The sequence below is a fragment of the Ovis aries genome, chromosome 10 (genome assembly GCF_016772045.2).
Source record: "Ovis aries strain OAR_USU_Benz2616 breed Rambouillet chromosome 10, ARS-UI_Ramb_v3.0, whole genome shotgun sequence".
In the NCBI taxonomy this organism is placed as follows: Eukaryota; Metazoa; Chordata; class Mammalia; order Artiodactyla; family Bovidae; genus Ovis; species Ovis aries.
In genome coordinates, this window is record NC_056063.1 from 74,742,518 (window position 1) to 74,766,588 (window position 24,071).

At 44.9% G+C, this 24,071-nt stretch overlaps 1 protein-coding gene across 7 annotated transcripts in view; it reads left to right on the forward strand.

Annotated features, from left to right (window-relative positions):
- Nucleotides 1-24,071, forward strand: part of FARP1 (FERM, ARH/RhoGEF and pleckstrin domain protein 1) — a 307,147-nt gene that overhangs the window by 253,927 nt on the left and 29,149 nt on the right. For all 7 annotated transcript variants that reach the window (XM_042255017.2, XM_042255016.1, XM_042255018.1 and 4 more), the window contains 4 exons: nt 162-414; nt 14,392-14,579; nt 15,764-15,853; nt 16,883-17,016. In XM_042255017.2, the coding sequence (XP_042110951.1) occupies nt 162-414; nt 14,392-14,579; nt 15,764-15,853; nt 16,883-17,016 (665 nt within the window). The remainder of the gene's footprint in view (nt 1-161; nt 415-14,391; nt 14,580-15,763; nt 15,854-16,882; nt 17,017-24,071) is intronic.

Below are 24,071 nucleotides of genomic sequence, written 5' to 3' on the forward strand. Positions count from 1 at the left end.
GGCTTTCTCAAGCTTTCCTTGGCCACTTGGTGCGCAAAGCTCTGCTATTCAATTAGACGCTGCGTCTTGCTCGCTCTCTCTGTGCTGGGGTCTAACGGCTCCCTTTTCTATCTCCCCCCATCCCTTTCTCTTACCCCACCCCACCCCGCTTCTTCCCCCAGGCTCAGCAGAGTGGCAGCCTGACCCTCAGAGAAGGCTCTGAACCCCCGGGCGGCCAGAGCTGCCCGCAGGGCGGGGACCTGGCCACAGCGTCGGCCGAGGACACTGAGCGGCAGCGCGGCCCCGGCCCGTCCAGGAGCCCGGCCGGGAGCACGAAGGGAGACGGGGCCAGCGGGGCGGCGGCGGAGGAAGACGAGGAGCTGATTAAGGACAGGCCCCAGCAGAGTAGGCCGCGGCCCCCGCAGCCAAGCACAGGTCCAGCATCCGAGGCTGCCCGAGGCAGCAGCGCGTCCATCCCTTTCATTGACTGCAGTGACGTAGACAGTGAATCCGACCTGCTCAGGGAGCACGCGTCCCGGTCCCAAACAAATGACAACTATGAGGCTGACGTGACCAGTGGCGTTTATCTGCCATCCAGGGATGATAGGCGAATAGAGGCTAGGCCCCGGGCTGCCCCTCACCCTGCCAAGTCCTCCCGGCCCCCTTCCAGAGAATTCCTTGATGATGACTCAGGAGACCTCAGCTTCGATCTGAGTGGGAGCCCCAGACTCCCACGACACAGCTCTCTGATAGACGAGATGTTCAGAGGTTCAGGTCACAGTCCCCTGGCCACTCCCTTGTCTCCCAGCAGCAGGAGTTCAAGTCCAAGTCTGAGCTGGGATAGAACCGGGTCTCAAGGCTATGTTTCTGAAAACACACATGACCACAGAGAGAGAAGTGTGGGAGGAGAGAGTTTCCCAAGCCAGGAGCCCCATTATGAAAATGGTTCCCCCAGCTCACAAAGGCCATGCTTAAGGAATCTGAGATATAACAAGTCAGAGACAGATCCACTCATTCTTAGCAAGGTAGCTTCAACCCCGGAGGCAATGGATATGCCTGATGGCCTTGGAAAGGGAGGCCTGGCTGGTTTAGGAGGTAGAATGCTAGCTAATGGTACACCTCTCATGGGTCCAACCTCAAGGATGGTGCGGTCAGTGGGTACCGCTGGCAAGGCACCTCTGCAAATGACTGAGGGCTCAACCAGCAGTGGGAGTGAATCCAGCGATTCAGATTCTGAAATGGTGAACCCTCTGAGCCGGCCCCTGGTGTTTGGCAATCCAGCTGTGCTGAGCTCCCCCTCCAGGGTGAGGACAAAGAAGTCCTTGGGTCGCCTGCCTCTGAACCAGGAGATAGAGGAGGATGAATGAGGAGACAAGAGAGCCAGTCCCCAAAGGTTGGAAACCCGGTGTCACGAGTCCAGGGTTTCCCAGGGGAGGATGAGTCCTAGCTGCTTGTTAATTGGTAATTGACATTGGTCACAGGGAGTTTTGGGCAGACGGGTTTGGATAGGCCATGCCTGACTTCTCAAATCTTTCAGACTAACAAAACTTCACGTATCATGACAAGTTTCTCTGATTATACCAAGAGCTTGTTTCTCTTTCTGGTTGAAGGCGAGGAAGAAATACTGTTATGAATCTGATCCTGTGTATAGTATGTCGTATTTACTTGGAAATTTTCTACGTATGTTCAATCATGTACACAGATCATTCTCCCATTTAGTTGAGTGTTGGGACTGAAGTGTCATTGAGGTCCCAGGAAAGGTGCAGGCTTTACTTTGAACCCCTTCTTTAAAAGGAGGACTGCTTTGTTATGCCTCATAAAGTGAGGAATTGACAAAATTCAAGGCCCAGTGTAAGTTGGTTGCTTGTTGAGATGAAGCGTGATTGAAATATTAGTGAAGACTAATGAATATTTAAATCAGAAGCATGTGGAATTCTTTCTCTTCTTTGCAGACTTCCGGTGAAATGATATAAATCCTCATGAACTATAATTGGCGTGGGATTGCTGGTTTGGTTTGAGTTTGCTTTCGTGAGTCAAATGTTAGTGATGCTTGAGGAAGCTGTAACTGGCTGTCAGAACCTCTTGGTGAAGCAGAGAGATGCTTTGGAGTGATAACACAGGAGAAAGTAAGATCTCGAAGGGTGCATGCTATTGTCACCAAGAAGTTAGCAAACCCAGCGCCTGCCTTTGAATAGTGCACTCTGCTGAGAAGGACTGTTTCTCCCAGTCTCATGGCCTTTGGTTGATTTTTATGCATATTCTTAACATTCACACTCTCAGGAACAGTGTCTTCTCCCCGGAACAGTGACTTCGGGGTGTTTCTCTGTGCAGGAAAAAAAGAAAGTGGAAGTAGTGAGAGGTTTGGTTTCTTTTTAAATTGTCCCACCTATACTAGTGCCTTCCACCGACTATTCCTGCATTTCAGATGGAAGGTGGTTTGAACTTGCATTGCTTCTCGGCCTTAGCGGCACTTTGGAATCAGCTGAGACATTTTAAAAATGGTTGCTGCCTGAGCCCTGACCCTAAAAATTGAGATATAACTGCTCTGGAGTGCCTCTTGGGCTCCCCAGATGGCTGTGCTAGGCAGCCAGGGTCATTTCTCGGCCGGATGCTATTGCCTTCTAGAAGCTAGTGGAATGTGATGAAGGTGTTAGCTGAAATGTTGGCTTGCTTGCCGAATAAGAAAAGCATTACAGATGAAATGTTTTTTGGTGTTTTGCTACTTTGCCTGCTCTTTGGTACTTTTTAGTCTTTGGTACTTTTTTTTTTTTTTTTTTAAGATCAATTGTAGAACAAAAATTTTAGATCCTAAGTAACTACAGAACTATTGGAAAGAGTTGTAACAGTGATCCATCCCTGGGGTGCCACCTTGCCAGTGGCCTTATAAAAACTCATCATGTGGCTTTGTCATGAGGAAGCACTAACTAAGTGTGTTTAGGAAACTGAGTAGAATTTGGCAGCAGCGTTGAACAAGCAAAAATATTGACAGACCCTGTGGTTCACATGTGACTGTCTGTCCACATGAATGTCAAGACATCGGTTTTAAAGATTCTGAAAACTTAATCCATTTTTATGCACACTTTGGCTTTATCTTCCTAGTCATTTGATTCAGTGCATGATTGATGAATCAAATTGATTACTGGATAGCTTGAAAGATGTTCATTGAAGTAGTCTCTTCATGTCTTGCTTTAGATTTACATATTTAACAGAGTTGCAGAATTTTAAAACCAGAAGGGATCTTAGCGGTCACCTTGGTTAAACCTTCATTTATTGTTGAGAAACATTGTTCTGATGAAGATAAGAGACTTCATGCTGTCCCATAGCTATTGCATGACAAAGCTAAAACCAGAGCCTTCCTCTAGACTTCAGCGTTTTACTCTTTGTGGCATCTTAATGCACTAGGAACTTTTGGATTCAATGTTTTATCTTTTCTCGTGTGGATTCATAATTAAAATCATGAAGACTAGGAATCATGTAGGCTTAGGTTGTTAAGAGTCCATACTAGGTAAGAGGAACTTCTGCTTTTTATTTTGTGGGATTTTTACAGTTTATATCCCAATTTGCTTTTCCTGTTTTGAACTTAGAAAAAGATGTCAACTTGCTATATAAAAAGTAGTCAAGTGTGAGTTAAACAGAGTCACCTTTGGAATCTGTGGTTTTATTTGTGAAGGTGGTTTGCCAAATGAGTTTTGTTTTCACCTCTAATCATATAGCAGTCTGATCATGAAGTATGGAGGAGCAAAAGGTATGAACTTACCCAGCTTAGACTATGAATCATCAGATGTAAATCCCAAAGCAAAACGTATTCCATTAATTATTTCGTTTTGCTTTGGCCTGAAGAAGTAGGCTTTTATCTAAAGGGTTTTCAAAAGCAACTGATCCACAGTGGTGTGTGCAGTTCTATATTGACAAGATTTTCCGCTTTTAGGGTCACTGGGAGGGTTTCTCTCAGGTTGGTTCTGTACCAGCCAAACAACTCAGTTTCTGCTTCTCAGCCAGTCTTTGTGAGAGTGGCAATTTTGCTGTGGTTCATGGTGCTTATAGGAAAAGAGGGGCACGGGCAGAGGGGTATAGTTTGTTCAAAAGCCCCGTGTTCTGAAGTGCTCAGAATATTCACTTGTTGCCTCTGGGAGAGCTTGCCTGCACTGCTGGGGGAGTCGGCCTAAGCATTCTGTGAGCCGGGCAGTAGAGCCAGTTCACTGAGGTTAGGTTGTCCGGGAAAGCCAACAGCCTCCACACTCCCACCTTCCATGCTCCCTGCCTCTAGCGAGACTGGTCCCCAAGCCCTTCCCTGGCCTTTGCAATCTCCCTGTGTGGTCTAAGAAGGGCAGACACATCCATGAAGTTGAAGTAAGTGCAGGGAGGTCAGAGATGGGCCTGAGTATAAACAGAATGGGCAGCAGAGATGAGAGACCCATGAATTCTCAGATTTCCAAAGGGTTTCCCAAGACCTGTCTGCCAGTTTTTCTAAGTCAGTAGCCAGTGGAGGGGTTGCCTGCATCAGCAAGGAAGCCAGGTCTTCACGTCATGGCTGCTGTATGCAATGATGTCTTCTTAAGGCCTCGGATGGAAAACAAGCCAGATATAGAAGCAGAAATGTTCAAGCCACTCAGGGCTACTCCATGGCCTTCCTGCATTAGTATCTTTCTCTCAGTAATATTTCAAAATATGTAAATTATAGACCCTTTTGTGGTAGATACTTTGTTGTTGCTCATTCGGGGCAAGATAAAAATGCAAGAAATTCTCGTGGCATAAAGAAATGCACTTAATGAGTTCCAGAACTCAACAACCGGTTGCCCTGGCTCCTTTACCGGTCGTCTGTATGCCACTGACGACATTGTATTAGACAGACATTTAATTAAAGAACGTCTATGGGCCAGATTCTTCCCTGCATGTGTGACTCATTTGGAAACTTCTCACAGATTTATCTCACCAAGTTGTGCTGCTGTGGCCTGCACTTACAATGTGAATAATTCCCACTTGAGTCTTCAGAACCACTTTGAAGATGCAAACCAAGCAATGTGTTTTGTTTTTTGTTTTTTGCAAAACCAAAATATAACATGAGCCTCGTTAAATTTCCACCAAGTATACGAAACCTAGCGGGTCCACAGTTGAATCAGAAACCCCACTTGCATCTTAGCTCTCGAATCAGTTTGACTGTGTTGTCAAGCAGTTTCTAAAAGAAGAAACAATTAAAATATTAAGATGCCATTTTAAATTTTGTTAAAACTGGTGAACATGCATATCAGCTTCCCTTTTTCCTATCTTTAACCAGCGTTCCTATGTTTTTAATCAACTTTTTCCACTTAAAATGCTATTCCCTACTTCAGCACAGAATGTTGCTATTGTTCAGTTGCGAAGTTGTGTCCGACTCTTTGTGACCCCATGGACTGCAGCATGCCAGGCTTCCCTGTCCTTCATTATCTCCCACGGTTTGCTCACACATGTCCATTGAGTTGGTGATACCATCCAACCATCTCATCCTCTGTCACTGCCTTCCTGTCTTGCTCTCAACCCTTCCCAGCATCAGGGTCTTTTCCATTGAGTTGGCTCTTCACATCAGGAGGCCAAGCTTCAGCATCAGCCCTTCCAATGAATATTCATGGGTTTGGTGAAATCGAAGTCATTAGGGAGTAATTGGACTACAGGTAGGCCCAGCCTTAAATTAAGCAACTTGGGGTCCTCCTCCTCATTAGGTTTGAGTTTATTTGCTTCTGTTTCGATCACTCTTTTTTGTCTGAGTCCTTATTTTTATTAACCAGAATTTAAAGAGCTCTCTGAGTTGCTTCCCCAAGAAAGGCTCTTTTGTTCTTCATCTTCTCCTTTGTACTGTATAAACATCCATCCTTTGAAGAGCTTAATGACTCTAATGCTGGTCTTCCTCTAGATTTACGGTGATGAAGCTCCAGTTGACTTTAGAAGAATAACATGGATTTGAATAATGCAGGTCCACTTATGCTTGGATATTTTTTCAGTAGTAAATAATACAGCACTACCCAATCCAAAGTTGCTTGAATCTGCAGTTGCAGAAGTGTAAATATATAACACAGAGGGCCGATTCCAAGTTACATGTGAATTTTCTACTGTTCAGAGGGTCTGCACCCCTGACCCCTGCAGCATTGTCCAAGGGTCAGCTCTCTTGCTGCAGATTTTACAAGTCAAACTGCAGAAGAATCTTCCAGCGCAACCACTGCAATAGAGTAAGTTTCTTTTAACCTGGAAGAGGTGGACGTTTTGAAATAAACCATTGCTAATAGCTCTCAGATGAATTTTAAAGTCAGCCATGTTCGCCAAGCTCATAAGAACGTATGGAAAGAAAGGTACTAGTGGCTGAGCCTCTACAAGAAAAGAATGATTAAAAAACTTGCCTCTGGTGACATTTAAAGAATTCACTGGTGCTGTGTTTTCCTTGTTAGTCTAATTCCATCTGTTTCTGTTTAGGTAAGTGAAATGCAATACAGGGAACTCTGGTCTCTAGTGTACACTGTGTATACCTCTAACACCGGTTGCTGGTTTCTAAATTGAAGCCATGACTTTTGGATCAAAATAAGCATGCCCCTTAATGTGGCAGCCTTTTTAAAAATAAAAAAATCATCATCATCATGAAAAGCAAGAATACCCATGATTTGGCCTAGTATTTTAGACATCAAAGATCAAAAGTGGCCTGATTTCCACCTGTTTGGACACATACTTGGAAAAGGACTATTACTGTTTCCTGGGAAACTTGCGAGATTTTGAGTATTTCCTCTATGAATGGAAGTTGCAAATGCTGATTTATATGCCATAGATATATCTGAAAGGAGATGAGTGGAGTCTTGTGGAAACAAAAAAAGGTCTTGCTTCATAAAATTTCACCACACATCACTCCAGAAAGCATAGACGAACCCTCCAACATGGGGAACTTTTTTTTTTTCTTTTCCAATGAAAGCAGTTAAAACCCTGGCGGAACCTGGAGTAATGAGAAAATCTTTTCCTAAAAGCTTTAAAAATCAGAGACCCTGATTTGCTCAGGATCGTTTCCGTGTGGACGGACTAAACGGTGCAGACATCACAGCTTAGCCTGAAAACAGCCTTTGGCAACCTTCTTGGCCTCTGATGTTTAGCTGTAACTTCTGGTAGAAGACAGCTCCTTGGCATCTTGGTGTGGGTGTTAGATCTGGTTACCCTGATATGTCTTGGGGTGGTTTTACATTTGAAAGTAGGAGGATTGAAACCTCATAGCAGTTGACATGGATTTTCTGATCTAAGGGTGTACTCGAGAGCCGGTGTGGAAGGTTAGCTAGCTCCTAGGCAGATACTGTTGATGTAACCATGGAAATGGTCCTAGGAATTGCGTGAGCTTGCTGCTAGGGGCCAAGTGCAAAGACTTGAGGCTATTGAAGAGTAGTAGTTAGAAATCACTGCTGAATGCAATGTAAACCAAAATAGTAAGGAGAGAGGGAGGATCAGTGTGTGTGTGTGTTTGTGTGATGTGTGTGTGGTAAAAAAGCATCAAAAGAGGTGGAGGTTTTAGTTTGAGAGTTTGAAAGCAATGCTTTTCCTTTATTATAAATTGGGGTTGTTGACTGCCTCTCAAATAGGAAACAATAGAGGGATCATTTTGGAACCTGTGGTGGGCCTGTCATTTTCACAGATGACCTTTCTGGCTCCTGAAACTAGGCCAACAATTGCTTTTTCCTGGGCCTGGAAGTTCCTTTGTAAGAAAGAAAGCATTTGTCACTCTGCCCACAATGGTTTATGGAAAGACCAAAGATAAGCCTTCCCTAGAGGACACACCCCCGCTGTCGTCTACACTCGCACCTGAATGGCCAGTGGGTTCAGTCCCTTGCCCTCACCTCCTTTCTGCCTGGAAAGTTGCCATGAGAACCTAACTAACCCCATCTCACAAGCTTGGCCTTTATTATTAACCCAATTCCCTTCTGTTCTTTCTGTGCGCATATTTAATGTTTTATTAAAAATTTCTAATACGCTGTTAATTTTACAGTAGACAAGGCTGGGGACTTCATTCTCATTTTTGTCATTTGTTTAATCGAGTTGAGAAAACATTTTTCTGTCGTGCCATGGTATGCCCTGGATGGTCAGCATGTACCTACCTAAAAGGAAGCTTTTTTTTCCCCCAACGTTCTGTCTTTATCCTCAGAGCATGGTGTACCTTCTGTTCCCTGCATTGTTGGAGCACTGTTTGACGTCCTTTTTTTCTTTTTTTAACATGACTGAATACCAATTTGTACTTGGAATACCTGTTTCTTCTAGAATACAGTGATCCTGCTCACTAAACAGCAAGCTTTACCACGGAGACATCCTGAGCGGTCTTGCTCGGTGGTACCGTATTTCACTAAAGGTGGGGAAATAGAAGATGAAAAGAACGGACTTTGTTTTCCTGACTTCATCTTCTCCAGGCCTGCATTTCATACTGTGTGGGGGTGGGGGTGGCCTTTGGAAGTGAGCAGGATCTCTGTAGTGGGGAGGCATAGCAGGGCTCATGGAAACAGAGAGCATCTGTGAAGGAGCTTACATAGGGGAGCTCAGACAGCTAGCCTATTGTTCAATGGGAGCATCTATTCCAATAGGCTTCCCGGGTGGTGCTAGTGGTAAAGAATCCACCTGCAGTGCAGGAGACTCAAGAGACGTGGGTTCGATCCCTGGGTCTGGAAGATCCCTTGGAGGAGGAAATGGCAATCACTCCAGTATTCTTGCCTGGAAAAGAATCTCACAGACAGAGGAGCCTGGTGGACTACAATCCATGGGGTCGCAAAGAGTCGAACACAACTGAGCAGCTAAGCGTGCACAGACATACACACAGACACAGACACAGACACAGACACACAGACACACACACACACACACACACACACACTCCCTCTATTCCCAAGGGAATAGCAAAGTTTATATAGCTTCTAAGAGTTTAGCTGTGTGTTTTGTTAGGGAGTCAGGTAGGTAGAAATGAAGAGAGAACTTTCTGTGATTCCGCGCTAGCTGGCGCCTGTGGCCAATGAGCTGTTTGAGTAATGGTTTGCTATCTACCCAGAATGTAGGCTCTCACAGATACTGTCTGGTTCCATCTTCTCACCACGGCTGAGCACAGTATCTCACTAAAGCATGGATTTATTCCACTGGGATGGTAGCTGGTTTCTCCGGTAACAGTGAACTCGGTGATTCTTTAAGCAGGGAAGGCCAAACTCATGTCATGGGGTATGCACGGGATTAATAGCTCTTGTCAATCTCAATCGAAAGAGGGTTATACTTGACCTAACAGGTATCTTGCTGTAAAAAACTGTCAATTGTAACTGTTCTTTCCTACTGATGCCTGAAGCTTTGTTGTAAGTACAAGATGGTGTTTTTCACTGGTTCAAAGCACCATGTACCCCAACCCAGACACTGCGACCCCTGTCACTGCCATATTCTCCCATTCGCAGCGTTTCTCTTTATTTTTCCGCAACTTGCGTCACCGTTGCTCTTATGAATTGCTTCATGGTGAACAGTAACGCTGATGTTTGGCTGCTTGTAAAACTTTTCTTCAAGGAACTTGGTCTAAGAAGCACGTACATTTCCCACAACACCTAAGTTGTTAAGAAGGCGGCAACCCTGCTCTGATTGGTAATCCTGTAATCTGGTTTTTCTTAGGGAATTTTGTAATTTCAGTGAAATACTGTCAGCCCTTTTTTCCCTCTCACATATTCCACCGGATTGGGATCCAGCTTCGTTATCAGACTAGAGTGAATCATGCTTGTTCTGGAAACTAGCCATGAATCAATACAACACTGACCTTTTTTTTTTTTTTTGATAACTGGCTTTCAAATGCAGCCATCTCCAAAGAAAGTTTGTCTTCTCTTTTAGAGGGAGATTTAGAAAGAGCCTTTTTAAAAATAAATGAAAACCTGCATCTGTAATGTATTTTCTACATGTGCCTTTGAAGCACATTGTGGGTACATAGAGATACAATCTCCTATATTTTAGAACCAAATAACAGAAGATAAGTAATGATGGAAGAATGACATTTAGAAGCTTGCCAAATGTGTAACTCTGGGGGAAATACTGAGGAACCTGCATGGATAATTTTTTAATCATTGTTCTCTCTAAATTTTGGAAAGAGGACTTGAGAAAGCCATCAATGGTCTTGTTTTCATCAGGATTCTCGATCTCAGATATTTTTGTATTTCACAAACCTGTGGATGATTGTTTTTAAAGGAAGGTTTTCTGATTCACTCCTTAACAGGAAAAATAACACTTATCTAATTAAAATCGAGGATTCCCAATTTATTGGCTAATTTAAAACAGGGCAGGTACAACTAGGTGTTCGAAATGCCATCTTTTAATGACTTGAAAAACAGAAAATTCTCTTTTCCCAGGCTTATGTGAGTTGACTCTTAAGCCTTTAATAGAGTCGGAGGAAGAGATGGTTATCCAGTGGCTTGTGCCTAGTCCCAGAAGGGGAAGGAGGGTGCGAGTCTGGCTCGTTGATCATAAACTATGTTCCTGCTGTTCATGTGCCTCTGCCGGAGCGTTGGTGGAGAAATGCCCTGGTGTGGGTGAGGCTGCAAACCCAGCTTCCCTGTGTGCAGCCAGAGAGAAGAATTATGAATGTATTTTACATTAAAGTGATAAGCCATTTTCCAGGCTGGATGATAAACTGGAATCCAAAAATACTGCAGTGCTAATTTGAAGTTCCATAATTGTCTGTGCCATGAGAATGTGTACAAGTAAAAGGGTTTTTAAAAGCAATTACCAGAAATGCCTCCCTCAAGAGTAACATTGGTGAAGGTGTGTTTAGTCCTTGGGAGTGACATAAATTCATCCCACTGGATACAGCTGAAGGGTAGGGAGGGAGGGTGTCAGGAAGTAATTTGGTACAGGTAAGGGACCTGAAGGTTATAAACCAGAAATAGAACTGAATGCTAAAAACATGCAGGGCGATTTCTAAAACTAGGGGGAAATTTTTTTATTTTATTTTTTTTTAAGAATCAAAAGCTTCCAGATTTTCAAGATATAACTGATCTTTTTCTAATCTCTTATACTTCTTTCTACCCATTGCCTTAATAACCAGGTGCTTTTCTTAGATGACACCCCCCCCAAGTTGTTTACCTAGAGCCCCTTGCTGAAAGAAGTTCCTTTGTGTCAGTGAAGGAGATGTATAACACTGTGTCAAGGAGGAAAAATATACAATTCCTGGGCATTAATATGTTCAAGGAGTAGCAGTGAATGCCAGTGGCCATTTCTTCTCAGCGTGCAGGGCTGTGCCTTCAAGGCAGGTAACAGGCCGTGTGATTAGAGCAGGCTTTATGAAGCTGCAGAAATCTGGCAGACTCATTTTATCTAACACCCCCATGTTTGCTTCCTTCCTTTATTTATTTGTTTATTTTTTGTAAAATGGACTACTTCAGTGAAAATTGGTTACGTCTAGCTCTGATAACCGTGACCTCAGACATTGACGTTTGGGTCACAGGTCCTCACACTGGAGCAAGGGCAGACCCCTTGTGGACATCAGTTTGTACAGACCCTTGCCACACACTGGCTCATAGCCGAAAGAGAATTTTAATTACTCATCAAGCTGCCAAATTCTACTAATGACTCCCGTCTGCATATTCCACTGGCTGCTGAATGGTAAATTACCTGCTTGTGTTTGCAACCCTGTCATCCTTGAACTTGCAAAGCCTTGAGGAGTTTCTCTTGCAAGGGGAGGAAAGAGGCTATTCTCCACGGATGTGGCTCACAGTGGTAAAATCCAGCGTCAGAGTTTTGGATCCTTCCCCTCCTTAGCATTGCTGATAGATTTCTAGAGCAGGCTGCTTGGTATTTATTGATTTATTGGTCTTAATGTCACCGCCTTGGCTTTCTCGGGCCCCATGATCAGGCACGAAGCCAGCTGAAGTAACCTCTCTGGAAATAGACTTTGTCTACTGTAGTTTGGTCCTCCCCCAGAGTTGTATATTGCACGTGTAATGTTGGTGATGCACACACATCTTTAGGCCACCTGATAAGTGAAAACGTAGCTGGACCCAGAACTCTAGGACTCTCGAACTCCCCGACTCTACCTAGGAGCACAGTTGCCATCGGGCTCACTCTCAGTGCCCCACTTTCTGATTCCTGTCTCCAGTGTGGTCCAGCCTTCTAGATGGCTATCTTCTCTGCCACGTGTCCTGCCTTCTTGGCAGCATGGCACCTCTCCAAGAGCCCTCGTCTGTTAGATCGTCCTTCCGGCCCACGGGGTCTACCAAACCGAAGCGTCCCTGGGGGAATTCACAAGGGTGGCAACAGCAGCTTTCGGCCTTGGAGGGTGGACGTGGCTGCACTCAAGAGTGTTCACCCTCTTTCTCTCCCTCGCGATGTGGCAGCTGGTTTTTGATCTGCTGCTGGATGTGGTCCAAGGCTTCCTTGGTACTATCTCCCCACCCACACTCCTCGTCCACGCTAGCCTTCTAACTGCTTTTTGTTCTTGGCTCCAACTCTTTCAATGACGAGGCAAGTGCTTTTTCTGTCCGCGTCATCACAGATTCAAGGCCCAGCACGGTCTCACTTAAACTGCCTCACCTGGTCTCACTCACTGTGAGAACTGAAGGTAAGCCCCCACATTGTGCCAGATGTGAACAAATAAAAAGTGACTCTCCAGCAGCGACTCACAAATGCATGAAATGTTTCGATCTCCAGACAGACTGCCAGAATTTCTCTTTTTCTAACTCCTCTTTGTAGTGATAACATTTTTCTTTTTGTGATTCTTTTTTTTTTTTCCCTTAAGAGAATAGCATAGTACCTTGAGTCAATTGCAGTTATGATTGTTGTCACTATTTCTATTTGACAAGTTGAAATTCTCTCGAAATTATTGTATTCAGATGTACACTAGTGTCAATAAAATTGACATTTGTGAAGCAATTTCTGGCCTTTTTCTCCGGGTTTTCCTGGGTCTGGTGGTGTGAGAGGGGCGATTGGGTCTTTGTCTAACATCAGGACTTTGTTATAATGATGTTTATGAAAATGCAAGGCATTGAAATGGAGGGTTTTTTTTTTTTAATGCAAACTTCTGGAATCTAACTTTTCCTGACATTTTCTGATCTTGTTCTTCAAGGGTGATTGTACTGACCAATAGTCAGTGGGCAGGACGTCTGCTTTCTGTTGTTTTTGTGGGCGTGGTGGCTTTCTCCCCGTATGTAGGTGACACGGCTAGCTGGGAGACCTGAGACTGGGTGGGGCCTGGTGGGGGTTTCTGCATGGTTCATGCGTACTGGGGTCATGTTCACGACCCAACTCCAGCAGCTCCATTAAAGGTGGACCTATCTTGTAATGTCCAAGCAAATATGAATGAATCCAGAGAGACAGGATAGAGGTGAAAAAACTGGGGGAATTCCTAGAAAATTGGCCTTCACCTCTCTCCCCGAGCTTCTTGATCCTGGGCTGAGTAGCCACAACCATGAAACTGGATATTGGAAAATAGAGAAAGCATTCACGTAGTTTTTCTCGATGATGGTAACTGACAGGGCTACAGGCTACTTAAAGTATGTTCATCCTGATCCTAGTTTCTATGAGTCTGCATGAGAATTATAGATCTGTTAGGCCGAAACATTTGAGTTTAGAAGTAGATTTTGAAATATCCCACTTAGTTTCAATAGGTTGAGGTATTGGTATTTGCAAAATGCTGTTGGCAAAGAGTTTTCATGTGCATGTCATCTCATTTGGTTGACTCATAATGGGTAATTTTATATTTTCCTACGATCTGGTATCGTTTTCAGAGGAATAACTAATTACCTGTCATTTTTGACTCAAAAGGGGGAATTGTGATAATGTGATAACCTCCAGCTTTGCATTTTTAAATGATCACCTTTGCTATAATTGTGATACTAGTGTTTCTGTCCCAAACAGTGAGAGAGACATGGAGTGCCATCACCAGGTATAACCAGCTTGCTTCTGTTCTTCGTAGAATGGGGAGGTAGCTGCTTTCCCTTTCTTTAGCTATGACCCATTGTTCCAAGACGTAGTCTGTCCTGGGTGTCCCAAGTCCTTTAGTCTTCTATTAGAATAGTGCTATTTTCTAGTCTTTTTCAACATCTCCTTGTGATAGACCCTGTGTCTTTCTCGAGTAATTCTTAAGACATTAAGGAAGTAGTTGGGAGATGAAGATACTATTTGCAGATACACAGTGCTTTTTAAACTGTTGTAATTATGCTCTACGCAGAGTTCTCCAGCTTATCATTAATGACGTAACTGTGGTTCCACTGAATGGTATCTTAAGGGTGAGGGCTGCTGCAACTTAGGGAAAAAACAACTAGAAAGTCATGGAGGGCATTTTAAGCGTGCCATATAGTAATATAGTAGTCTAAGCTTCTAAAGGTTTGAAAAGGTGAAAATTGTTAAGTGGAGACTGGGTCCCAGAAGAAATTACTTTTTTTTTTTTTTTTTTTAATACTTCTCATCCCCAAACAGGCTCCCTGACTGGCAGCCCTCACCTTTCAGAGCTGTCCATCAACTCACAGGGAGGAACAGCGCCCACCAATGCCATCCTGTCGCCCAACCTGAGCCCTGACACCAAGCAGGCCTCCCCCTTGGTCAGCCCCCTGCTGAATGACCAGTCAGGCCCGCGGGCTGAGGACGAGGATGACGGCCGGAGAAAGGTATGAGGACTGGCAGGCACTCACCTGTTGATTTTTTTTTTTTTTTTTTTTAAATTCCAGTAATTTGCTCAGTGGTAAAGAATCGACCTGCTAATGCAAGGGACATGAGTTTGATCCCTGGTATGGGGCGATCCCCTGGAGAAGGAAATAGCAACCCACCCTAGTATACTTGGCCTGGGAAGTCCCATGGACAGAGGAGCCCGACGGACTACAGTCCATGGAGTCGCAGAGTCAGACACGACTTCATGACAGAACAAGAGCGATAAAGTAAAATCATGCAGTGTCTGTGCCTTTGTGACTGGCTTATTTCCTTGAGCATAACATCGAGGTTTATGCATGTGGTAGCCTGCATCAGAATTTCCTTCTTTTTTAAGGCTGGCTGGTCTTCCACGGTCTGGAGGTACCACATTTTGTGTATCCATCCACCCACTGATGGACAGTTGAGTTGTTTCCCCCATCTGGCTATTTTGCCTAATGTTCTGGGAACACTGGTGCGCAAGTGTCTGGTCTCATCTCTGCTTCATGTGTATCCCCAGAGGTGGAATGGGGTGGACTCCTGTAGGAAGCAAGCGGGATGGGCAACAACAGGGGATTGTTTCCTTTTACTGACGTTTACTGTTTAAAGAGAAGCAAAACCAATGGTAGACCTCGCTAAGGCAGTGCCACCTGCCCACCTAACAGAGGGACCCTGCCTGCTGCCACCCTGGCCCTTTAGATCAGCCACTTTCATGTTCCCAGGAACAACGTAACTTCCGCTTCCTAAAAACCAGTACCACCAGCCCACGATGCCCAGGACAAAGGCTGCCCTGGTTCTTTTTCATTCATTTCCTTGAAGGCTGCATCACTCTGATACTATCCTAATTAATTAGATTTTCAGGCGCCCAGTTTTGAATGAACAGTCTTCAGTGGTAACTGACACACTCACTTGGGTTCTTTCACTGCCAGTAGGATTTACTTGGAAGGAAACATTCCTAGACAATTTTCTCATCATAGAAACTCATTCTTTATTCTAGTTCCTCTCACACGAAAAGGAGAATAAGAGTTTCTTTAGCCTTGATACCAACCAACCAAAGATCGTAAGTTAGCAATGCGTCACTTTAGTTAGGACTTTCTTATAACTAGGACTCTTTTAGAAACTGAGGCTCAAATTATTGTATCTTTTTTTCTTTTTATGAATTTTGCAGAGATTCCCAACTGACAAAGCATACTTCATTGCTAAAGAAGTCTCCACCACTGAGAGAACATATCTGAAGGATCTTGAAGTCATCACTTCGGTATGTGTAGCATTTCCCCTAAAGCATTAAATTACATAATTTATCTTGACTAATACTCAGCTTTAGGAGACAAGCTGGATCTAATTAAATATCGGGTTCTCCAACTCCAGTTAAAAGGGTTTTAGTCCTGAGTTGTACAAATTAGGCAGTAATGGTATGTTTAATTTGGAATATGCCTTAAAAAGGTTTTATAATTGTGATTTTTAAGTGCAAAGGAAGGAAATTTCCAAAGTGGAGAAATTTAATATTAAACGTTTCACTGCTTGTACTGATGCAGAACTTTGTGTGTTTTGCCTCATATTTTTCTTGAGAGAGACCTCAGAGGTGCATGGGAAACCTTGTTTTATCTCTGATAATAAATTGAGCCATGTCAGCAAAATCTGCCTCAAAGACTGCCTTTTATCATTTTAATCCGTCTTGTTCAGTCTTAGAAACAAATTCAAAGCGTGCTGGCAGATGTCTTTATGGCCCTGGGTTCTGGAAAGGAGCTAGCGAACTGCAGGTCAGTTGGAATGGTCTGGTGTCTGCCTCTAGAGCAGGCGCTCAGCGGTCCTCGTGGGGCCCAGCCCAGCCTCAGCTCGGTGAGATGAGTGGTGTGTGGGCTGGCAGAGGCATCACCTCTTTGGTTCAGCCACCTTTCTGCTCAGCGTTTCAACAAAGGAACAGTGATAGAAGTTTCTTTAGGACTGAACTGAAGGCATCTGGGGGCATAAATCAGGGGTGACCCAGGGAGTTGGCCATATGGAAGTTTTGATTTGAGTAGCTGCTCACTTCAGAGATGTGTCCTGGCTTCAACAGTGCTTGGTAACAAATTTCAGGAAGCGGTAATGCAGAGATGGTCCTTCTTACTCCATCTAATGAAAGGAGGGAAAACAGAAAAGCCTCAAAGCTCTTGACGCTCTTGAAATCCTACGGATGTGGCAGGAGAGCCCTTATGTCTCTGAGCGTGGTGGGCTGTACCTCCGAAGAGCTGCAGACCTTGGTTCTTCACCTCTACGCCTCTAAACGCGCCCTCTTTTTTATTCCCAGTGGTTTCAGAGCACAGTGAGCAAAGAGGACTCCATGCCCGAAAGCTTGAAAAGCCTCATATTCCCGAATTTTGAACCTTTGCACAAATTTCATACGAATTTTCTCAAGGAAATTGAGCAACGACTCGCCCTGTGGTGAGTACAATTCCGGGTGACCATTCTGCCTCATGCCCACCACCCTCCTCTTTCTTTCTCTATTTCTCATTTTATTTTTATGTTGTTCCTTATAAGCGGTAGCTATGAGCAAAGATAAAGCAAGAAGCTGGCTTCAGACAAGACAAGCCTACAGTGATTTCCCAGTAAATCTATATGTGTTAGATCTCACCCCCAATTTTTCCCCCCTTTGGCTTACAATTCTTCAAAATGCATGTTTTCTGACGATAATGAAATGAATCCCACAAATATAGTCATGTCTTCAGGAAGGTTGAAGACGATTATAAAGAGTAGAGGCGGAAGAGGAACTTTCAGGGTGCTGGTAATATTTTACTGGTGCTTGCTTTATAGTCATTTAAGTATCATCCGTCTCATGCTGTTCTTAGTATTGTATTTCACAGTGTTTATAGAGTGCTTTGAAAAATAGACCCCATAGGGACTTCCCTGGCAGTCTTTTAGTTAAGACTCCACACTTCTACTGCAGGGGGCAAGAGTCTGATCCTAGCTGGGGAACTAAGATCCCACCTGCTGAGTGGTATGGCCAAAAATAACAGAACCCCGTACCCCGCCACATGCATACATTTTTACCTTGATTTCCACTACTAAGAATTTAACTTAAGGTTGCATTCTAATATGTGAAATGACAAATGGCAATGATATCCATGACAGAATTAAAAGATTGGAACTGACCTAAATACTCAGGCAGAGCAGGCTGGATAAAAATATTGTCTGTTTTATTCAATACCATATAAAATATTAATCTCTGGATGCAGAACATCAGGAGATATCATCTGTACTGTAGAATGCAAAAGTCCCTTGGCCCAAAATGGAAACTTCTGCAGAAAATTCTTACAGGTTTTTGTTTTTTTTTAAGACATGTATAGACACATGAGGAATTGACTAGTAAACATGCATTTGAAAAATGCCAGGAGATAATAGCAGAAGCTTTCTATCCACTGCATACTGTGTCCATCCTCACTACAGGTGAGAGTTTGGTTCAAGGTGTTCTCAGGGGTGTTTTAGTGACTGTAGGGCCTGCCAGAGACCTAGATGAGGTGGTCCCACCCTGGGGGATTCCAAGCGGGGCATTCAGGCACTGGGTAACAGGCTCACAGAGCTACTGTGCTGTGAAGCAAATGTGCTCAGGTTTCCAACTTTGTATGTTTTTTATACCTGGAGAGAATTCAGTGCAGCTTTCTTTGCTGTGATAGAAGGAAGTGGGAGGCTTTACTCACGTGCCCCGGGCAGGAGAGCTCAGCTTGGACTGAGGAAGAACAGGTATAAAAATCAGCTCCACTGGAGATGACGAAAGACTGAATATGCCAGTTTAGACTCTTACTCTAGATTGGTGCTATGAATATAAGAGAAATACCACTTTTAGAAATTTAAAAAAGAATGCTCGGTAACATCTAACTCTGTGTTCCCAAAATTGACTGGGAAGCTTTCGTGTTCTGCCATGTTGCCTCCTCAAGTCATGCAAAGCTGAGTGATGCTTTGGTAGTGGAGCGGAAGACATTCTAGCTCTGGAGAAACCATTCCAGCAGTTCATTTTCTGGCCAGTGAGATGCCTGTTCATACAGTCTTCCCATAAGCTCAGAGCATCTTGAGATGGGTCATACTGCAATTTGGTCCACATAGCAGTTGATTCAAATAAGATTGGGGAGGTCACACACAGGAGGTGTCTTCAGTCGGCAGTCGCCCGGCAGCCCAGTGTGGCGGCTTCAGCTCACTCACTGTCGCTGGCAGAACAGTAGTTGCCTCCGTTCTTGTCCCCTCAAGGGAAAGAATTCAGACAAGAGGCATAGAGCAGTTTTCAGCAGCAAGACTTTTACTAAGCAAAGTGAAAGTACGCTCCTGAGAAAGAGGGTGAGCTGTCTGGAAACCAGAAGCAGTTCCACAGTGGGGGTGTGTATATGCAGTCAGTCATGTCTGACTCTTGGCGACCCCATGGACTGCAGCCCGCCAGGCTCCTCTGTCCATGGGAATTCCTAGGCAAGAATGCTGGAGTGGGTTGCCATGCCCTCCTCCAGGGAATCTTCCCTACCTAGGGATGGAACCCACGTCTTCTGCACTGGCAGGCAGATTCTTTACCACTGCACCTCCTGAGAAGCCCACGATGGGGGTAGGGTTGGGTTTTTAGCTTAGTGGTCCCTCCCTGTGGTCCCGCGTCATTTGACTAACAAGTTGATTGACGGCCTTGGGTTATATAACTTGCCCCTTAGTGTGCAGGCACCAACCCATAAGCACCCAAGCGAAATCCGGGGTGGGAGAGGGGAGGGAGCAAAAACTGTAATGCTCACTTATTTTAATGACAGTGTCATGAACCCTGGGTTGCTGAGTCACTTCTTGGGTCTTGATGTGCCCTGCAGCAACCTGTTCCGGTGCTTTTCTCTCGCTTGGTCCTGACTAGGCTGGAAACTTGTAGGGTGGTCTTTGACCACAAGAGGGAGGATCTGTGGGCATGTCCTGATTCCCAGGGTCCAGAGTGAGGAGGGAAGGATGACCCTGTCCGGGATGGAGGGGCAGGGATCTTCTCACTTGTAACTACTGACACTTCTCACTCCTGCCACCAGAGAACTGTGCTGAGCTATATGAAACACATTTCATTTTAGAAGGACTGCCACGCTCTTGGATTTATCCATGATCATAAATCTTTAGCCTTTATCTGTGAAAGAGTGTCCAGCTGCTTTCAAAAGCACCTGCTATCATTTATTTCTGCAGAGAATTTTCAGTAGCGTGTCTTTCAAAGGTCTATAATTTTATTCATGTTTTCCATGAGGATGCCAGAAGCGTGTTAAAGACTCAAGGCTAGTGAGAGAGCACGCACAGTCAATATGCAGCTCCATCAACTTGACCTTCAGTAGCTTTGCAACAATGGACCCACAGCATACTGATGACGTTTATCGGGAGTCAGTGTCCAAGTGTGCCATTAAGTTCAGCTAATCAGTTCCTCAAGCGCATGATGAAAATGACCTGGCTCGGCAGGGATTCACGGCAGAAGGCTGAGTGTGAATGAGTTAAGTGTGAGCCAATAGAATAAGAGAGAGAGAGAGATCAATGTCGGTTCTATCTCTGGCTCTCGACACTGGCTGCTCATTAAAATCACCTGGAACTTTTAAGAAAAAGTATCTTGATAACCAGGCAGAACACAAGATAGTCATATCAGAATCCCTGAGAGGTAGAAATGTAAGCATCAGTAGTTCCTAAAGCTTCCTAGGTAATTATTCCAATGTCCAGCCAAGGTCGTGAACCTCTTCCATAGACTGTGCCTCATTAGAAGGAGACCAAGGATTGCCCCTCGGAACTTCAAGGCTCAGAGCTCCCTCAAAACACTGTACCTAGTTCTGAGTGTCATGTTTGAAATGGGCTAATAGAATGCATTTCATTGAAAAAAAAAATGTTGGAAGTATGGGCATTTGGCCTCAAAGAGAAGATTTTGGAAAAGAAGATGGCTCTTTTCAGGCTGGTTGTATGGAAGAGTGTGTCAGCATCATCTTAGTTGTACCAGAGGACAAAATTTAAACAAAAGAGTGAGTTTCCGAAGAGGCACCTTGTATCTGAGCATAGAAAAGGGTTTCACAGCAAGTGCAGCTTAGCGATGACAGGCTGCCTTCCAAGGCAGTTGGCTCCTCTGCCTCGGGGTTTCTTGAGCTGAGGTTGCCCATTTCCAGAAGCTACTTATCTATTGGACAAAACCCCAAACCTGGCAGGGCATTAGGGTCACCTGGAGTTGGTGGGCCAGTGGAGTTTTGAAAACCTATAAATTGCTGTGTTGTACCCAGCCCTCCTTTATCAGAACGTTGGGGTGAGATCCAGAAATTTGGACTTTTTCAGTGCTTCTTGAGATGGCTGTGATGAATGATTTTTCTGGAACAACTCGTGCAATGTCTGAGAAGCCAGCGACCCTATGATTCTTTGGTTTGCATTTTACTTATAACTCTTTCTTCTATAAGCAATGAATGAATACATGGGTGAGTGAGCAAGTGCCAGGCTTCGTCTGCTGGAGACTTGTAGTCTCAGGCTGAATGGGCCGTGTCCAACAAAGGCATCACTGGCTAGTTCTATCTTGGAGGACATGTGGGCCATTAATGCCCGCACAGAAGAAGCAGGCCATGAGCGAATATGTTCAATGAGAAGAAGGGATCACATAAAGTTTATTAAGAAAGGAGGTTGCTCTGGGTGATTGACAGATCGTGTGTGTGTGTGTTGATATTCTGAGATGGGAAACACAGACTGGCCTACGTGGAGTGGGCTGGCAGTGTCTACATCCCTCATCACACCAACACCTGAGGTCCACGTCCAGCAGTCTACAGCCTCATTTCCTCACCTATAAGACGAGATGTGGCCTCCACCTCACCAGGATGTTACACCAACTAAATGAGACAGTGTCTGTAAAAGGCTTGGCGTCCTGTCCCCCACAGAGGAAGGGGGAAAGGCTGACCATTTTTTAATATAAACTTCTCCTATAAATTGAAATCTTAGATTTGGGAAAAAGTTGCCATGAGGATAGTTTCTGCGCACTACTTTTCCAGACCCTCCCCTTGATGTCAGCTTCTTACATCACTGGGCACATTCCTCAAACCTAAGAAACCAGTGTCTGTGGTTCTGTTAAAAAGCAAAGTCTGAGCAAGTAAAATTGAAAGGTCTAATTGGCACTATTGAATGATTCATGAATGGGCAGTGTCCCAGGTGGCAAGGAGGGAGGTGCTCCAGAAATGGAAAGGCTTCCCTGGTGACTCAAACAGTAAAGAATCTGCCTGCCAGTACAGGAGACCTGGGTTCCATCCCTGGATCGGGAAGATGCCCTGAAGGGGGCGTATTCTTGCCTGGGGACTTCCATGGACAGAGAGCCTGGCAGGCTATAGTCCATGGGGTCACAAAAAGTTGGGCACGACTTTAGTTAACTAGTGTTAGAAAACTAACACTTTTAACTTTATGAGCAAAACAAGGAATAAACCACGTTATTTCAGATGTAGGTACCCTACCTGGGAGACAGCAGGGGTCTGTGTGGCAGATGACCTCATCTTCCTTTGGGGATCAAGAGGGCCCATGTGACCTCATTGGTGCTGACCAATGGCTGACTGGTTAGGATGACCTTCCTGGGAGAGGTTGTGACTGGGTTGGTTAGGTACTAAGTCTTGGCTTTAGCCCAAGTGACTCCATTTGGGGCCTGTCCTTTCTCTTTTAACACTACATTATTAACTAAACTCTAGACTTTAACCAGTGATAGTATTTTTAATTATTGTTAATGGAAATCTAAAGTTTACCATGTACCTCAAGGTCCCCCAGATTTGGGGCTTAAATGTCACCGCCGCTGTGCTTTTCTTTGCTGCCCTAAGTTAGGCTGTCATTGGAGAAGGAAATGGCAACCCACTCCAGTGTCCTTGCCTGGAGAATCTCAGGGACAGGGGGACGGGGGAGCCTGGTGGGCTGCTGTCTCTGGGGTCGCACAGAGTCGGACACGACTGAAGCAACTTAGCAGCAGCAGCAGCATACTTCCATCAGCAGTGGGAAATTATAAGGCAGAAAAATTACCAGGACGTTTTCCTGTACGATTAGGCTGGAGCCTGGCTCAGTAAACACACCTGGTCCTGTCCAAACGGTGCATTCTCCCAAGTCAATGCTGGGAGAAGAGGCTGGACCGTTTCATTCAGGCCCAAGCCCAAGTTACCCCGTTTCTTCAAAAACAAGGAAACAGGTTCGGTGACTTCTGAAAACACTCATTGTGCTTTTACTTTTGAAAGTGAGGACATTTTACTCAGCTGTTCAAACGCATTCAGAGAAAGCCACTAAAGAGCTTTGGCCTTTGGGCAGGAGCCCCAAATTCCAGCCCTAAAATGACTGGCAGGTGCTGGGCACAAACTGGCCAAATCATTCCCCAGAGATGGATGCAGACCTGCCCCAGGTTCTGCCGGGGATGGAACTCGGCTGGTGGGGAACTAGGACCCAGGGAGGGGCATGCAAGGAGGCATGGGTAGGCTCTGGGCACACAGCTTCCAAGAAGGATCAGCTGGGTTCAAGAAAACAATGTGATTATACTTAATGCCACTGAACTGTACACTTGCAAAATGGTGGTAGAGATCAGGTTTTATAGTGAAAAAAGAAACTCTAAGTCACCCAGTCGTATCCAACTCCTTGCGACCCCGTGGACCATAGGCCCCCAGGCTCCTCTGTCCATGGCGTTTTTCAGGCAAGAATACTGGAGTGGGTTGCCATTTCCTCCTCCAGGGGATCTTTTGTTGTTGTTCAGCCACTAAGTTGTGTCTGACTCTTTGCTACTCCATGGACTGTGGCATGCCAGGCTACCTGTCCTTCACTGTCTCTTGGAGTTTGCTCCAACTCATGTCCCTTGAGTTGATGATGCCATCCAGCCATCTCATGCTCTGTCGCCCCCTTCTCCTCGTACCCTCCATCTTTCCCTGCATCAGAGTCTTTTCCAGGGAGTCGGCTTTTTGCATCAGGTGGCCAAGGTATTAGAGCTTCAGCATGCATCAGTCCTTCCAATGAATATTCAGGGTTGATTTCCTTTAGGATTGACTGGTTTGGTCTTGCAGTCCAAGGGAATCAAGAGTCTTCTCCAGCACCACAGTTCAAAAGCATCAGTTCTTCAGTGCTCAGCCTTCTTTATGGTCCAAGTCTCACATTGGTACATGACTACTGGAAAAACTATGACTATTCAGACCTTTGTTGGCAAAGAGATGCCTCTTTGCCGACAGTCCTTATCTAGCCACAATTTTTTAAAAATAGAAGAAAACAAGATCATAGGGATTCCGATGCAGAAGAAGACAAGAGACTTCAAAACAGTGCTTTGCACACGAAGGTCACCATGCCTGTGGGGTCTCTGTGGGCGCTGCCAAGGGCTTTCCTGAATTAGCTCATTGGAACCTCACAGAGGCTGGCAGGTGAGCCTTATGTGACAGGTGTATTAGCTGATTGAACTGCCTCCATTCTGACCCAGTCAGCATTCGCAGCCAGGCCTTGAGACATCAAGTTGAACGTTAAGACCTCAGTTTGCAGCTAAAATGGTACCTAGGAGT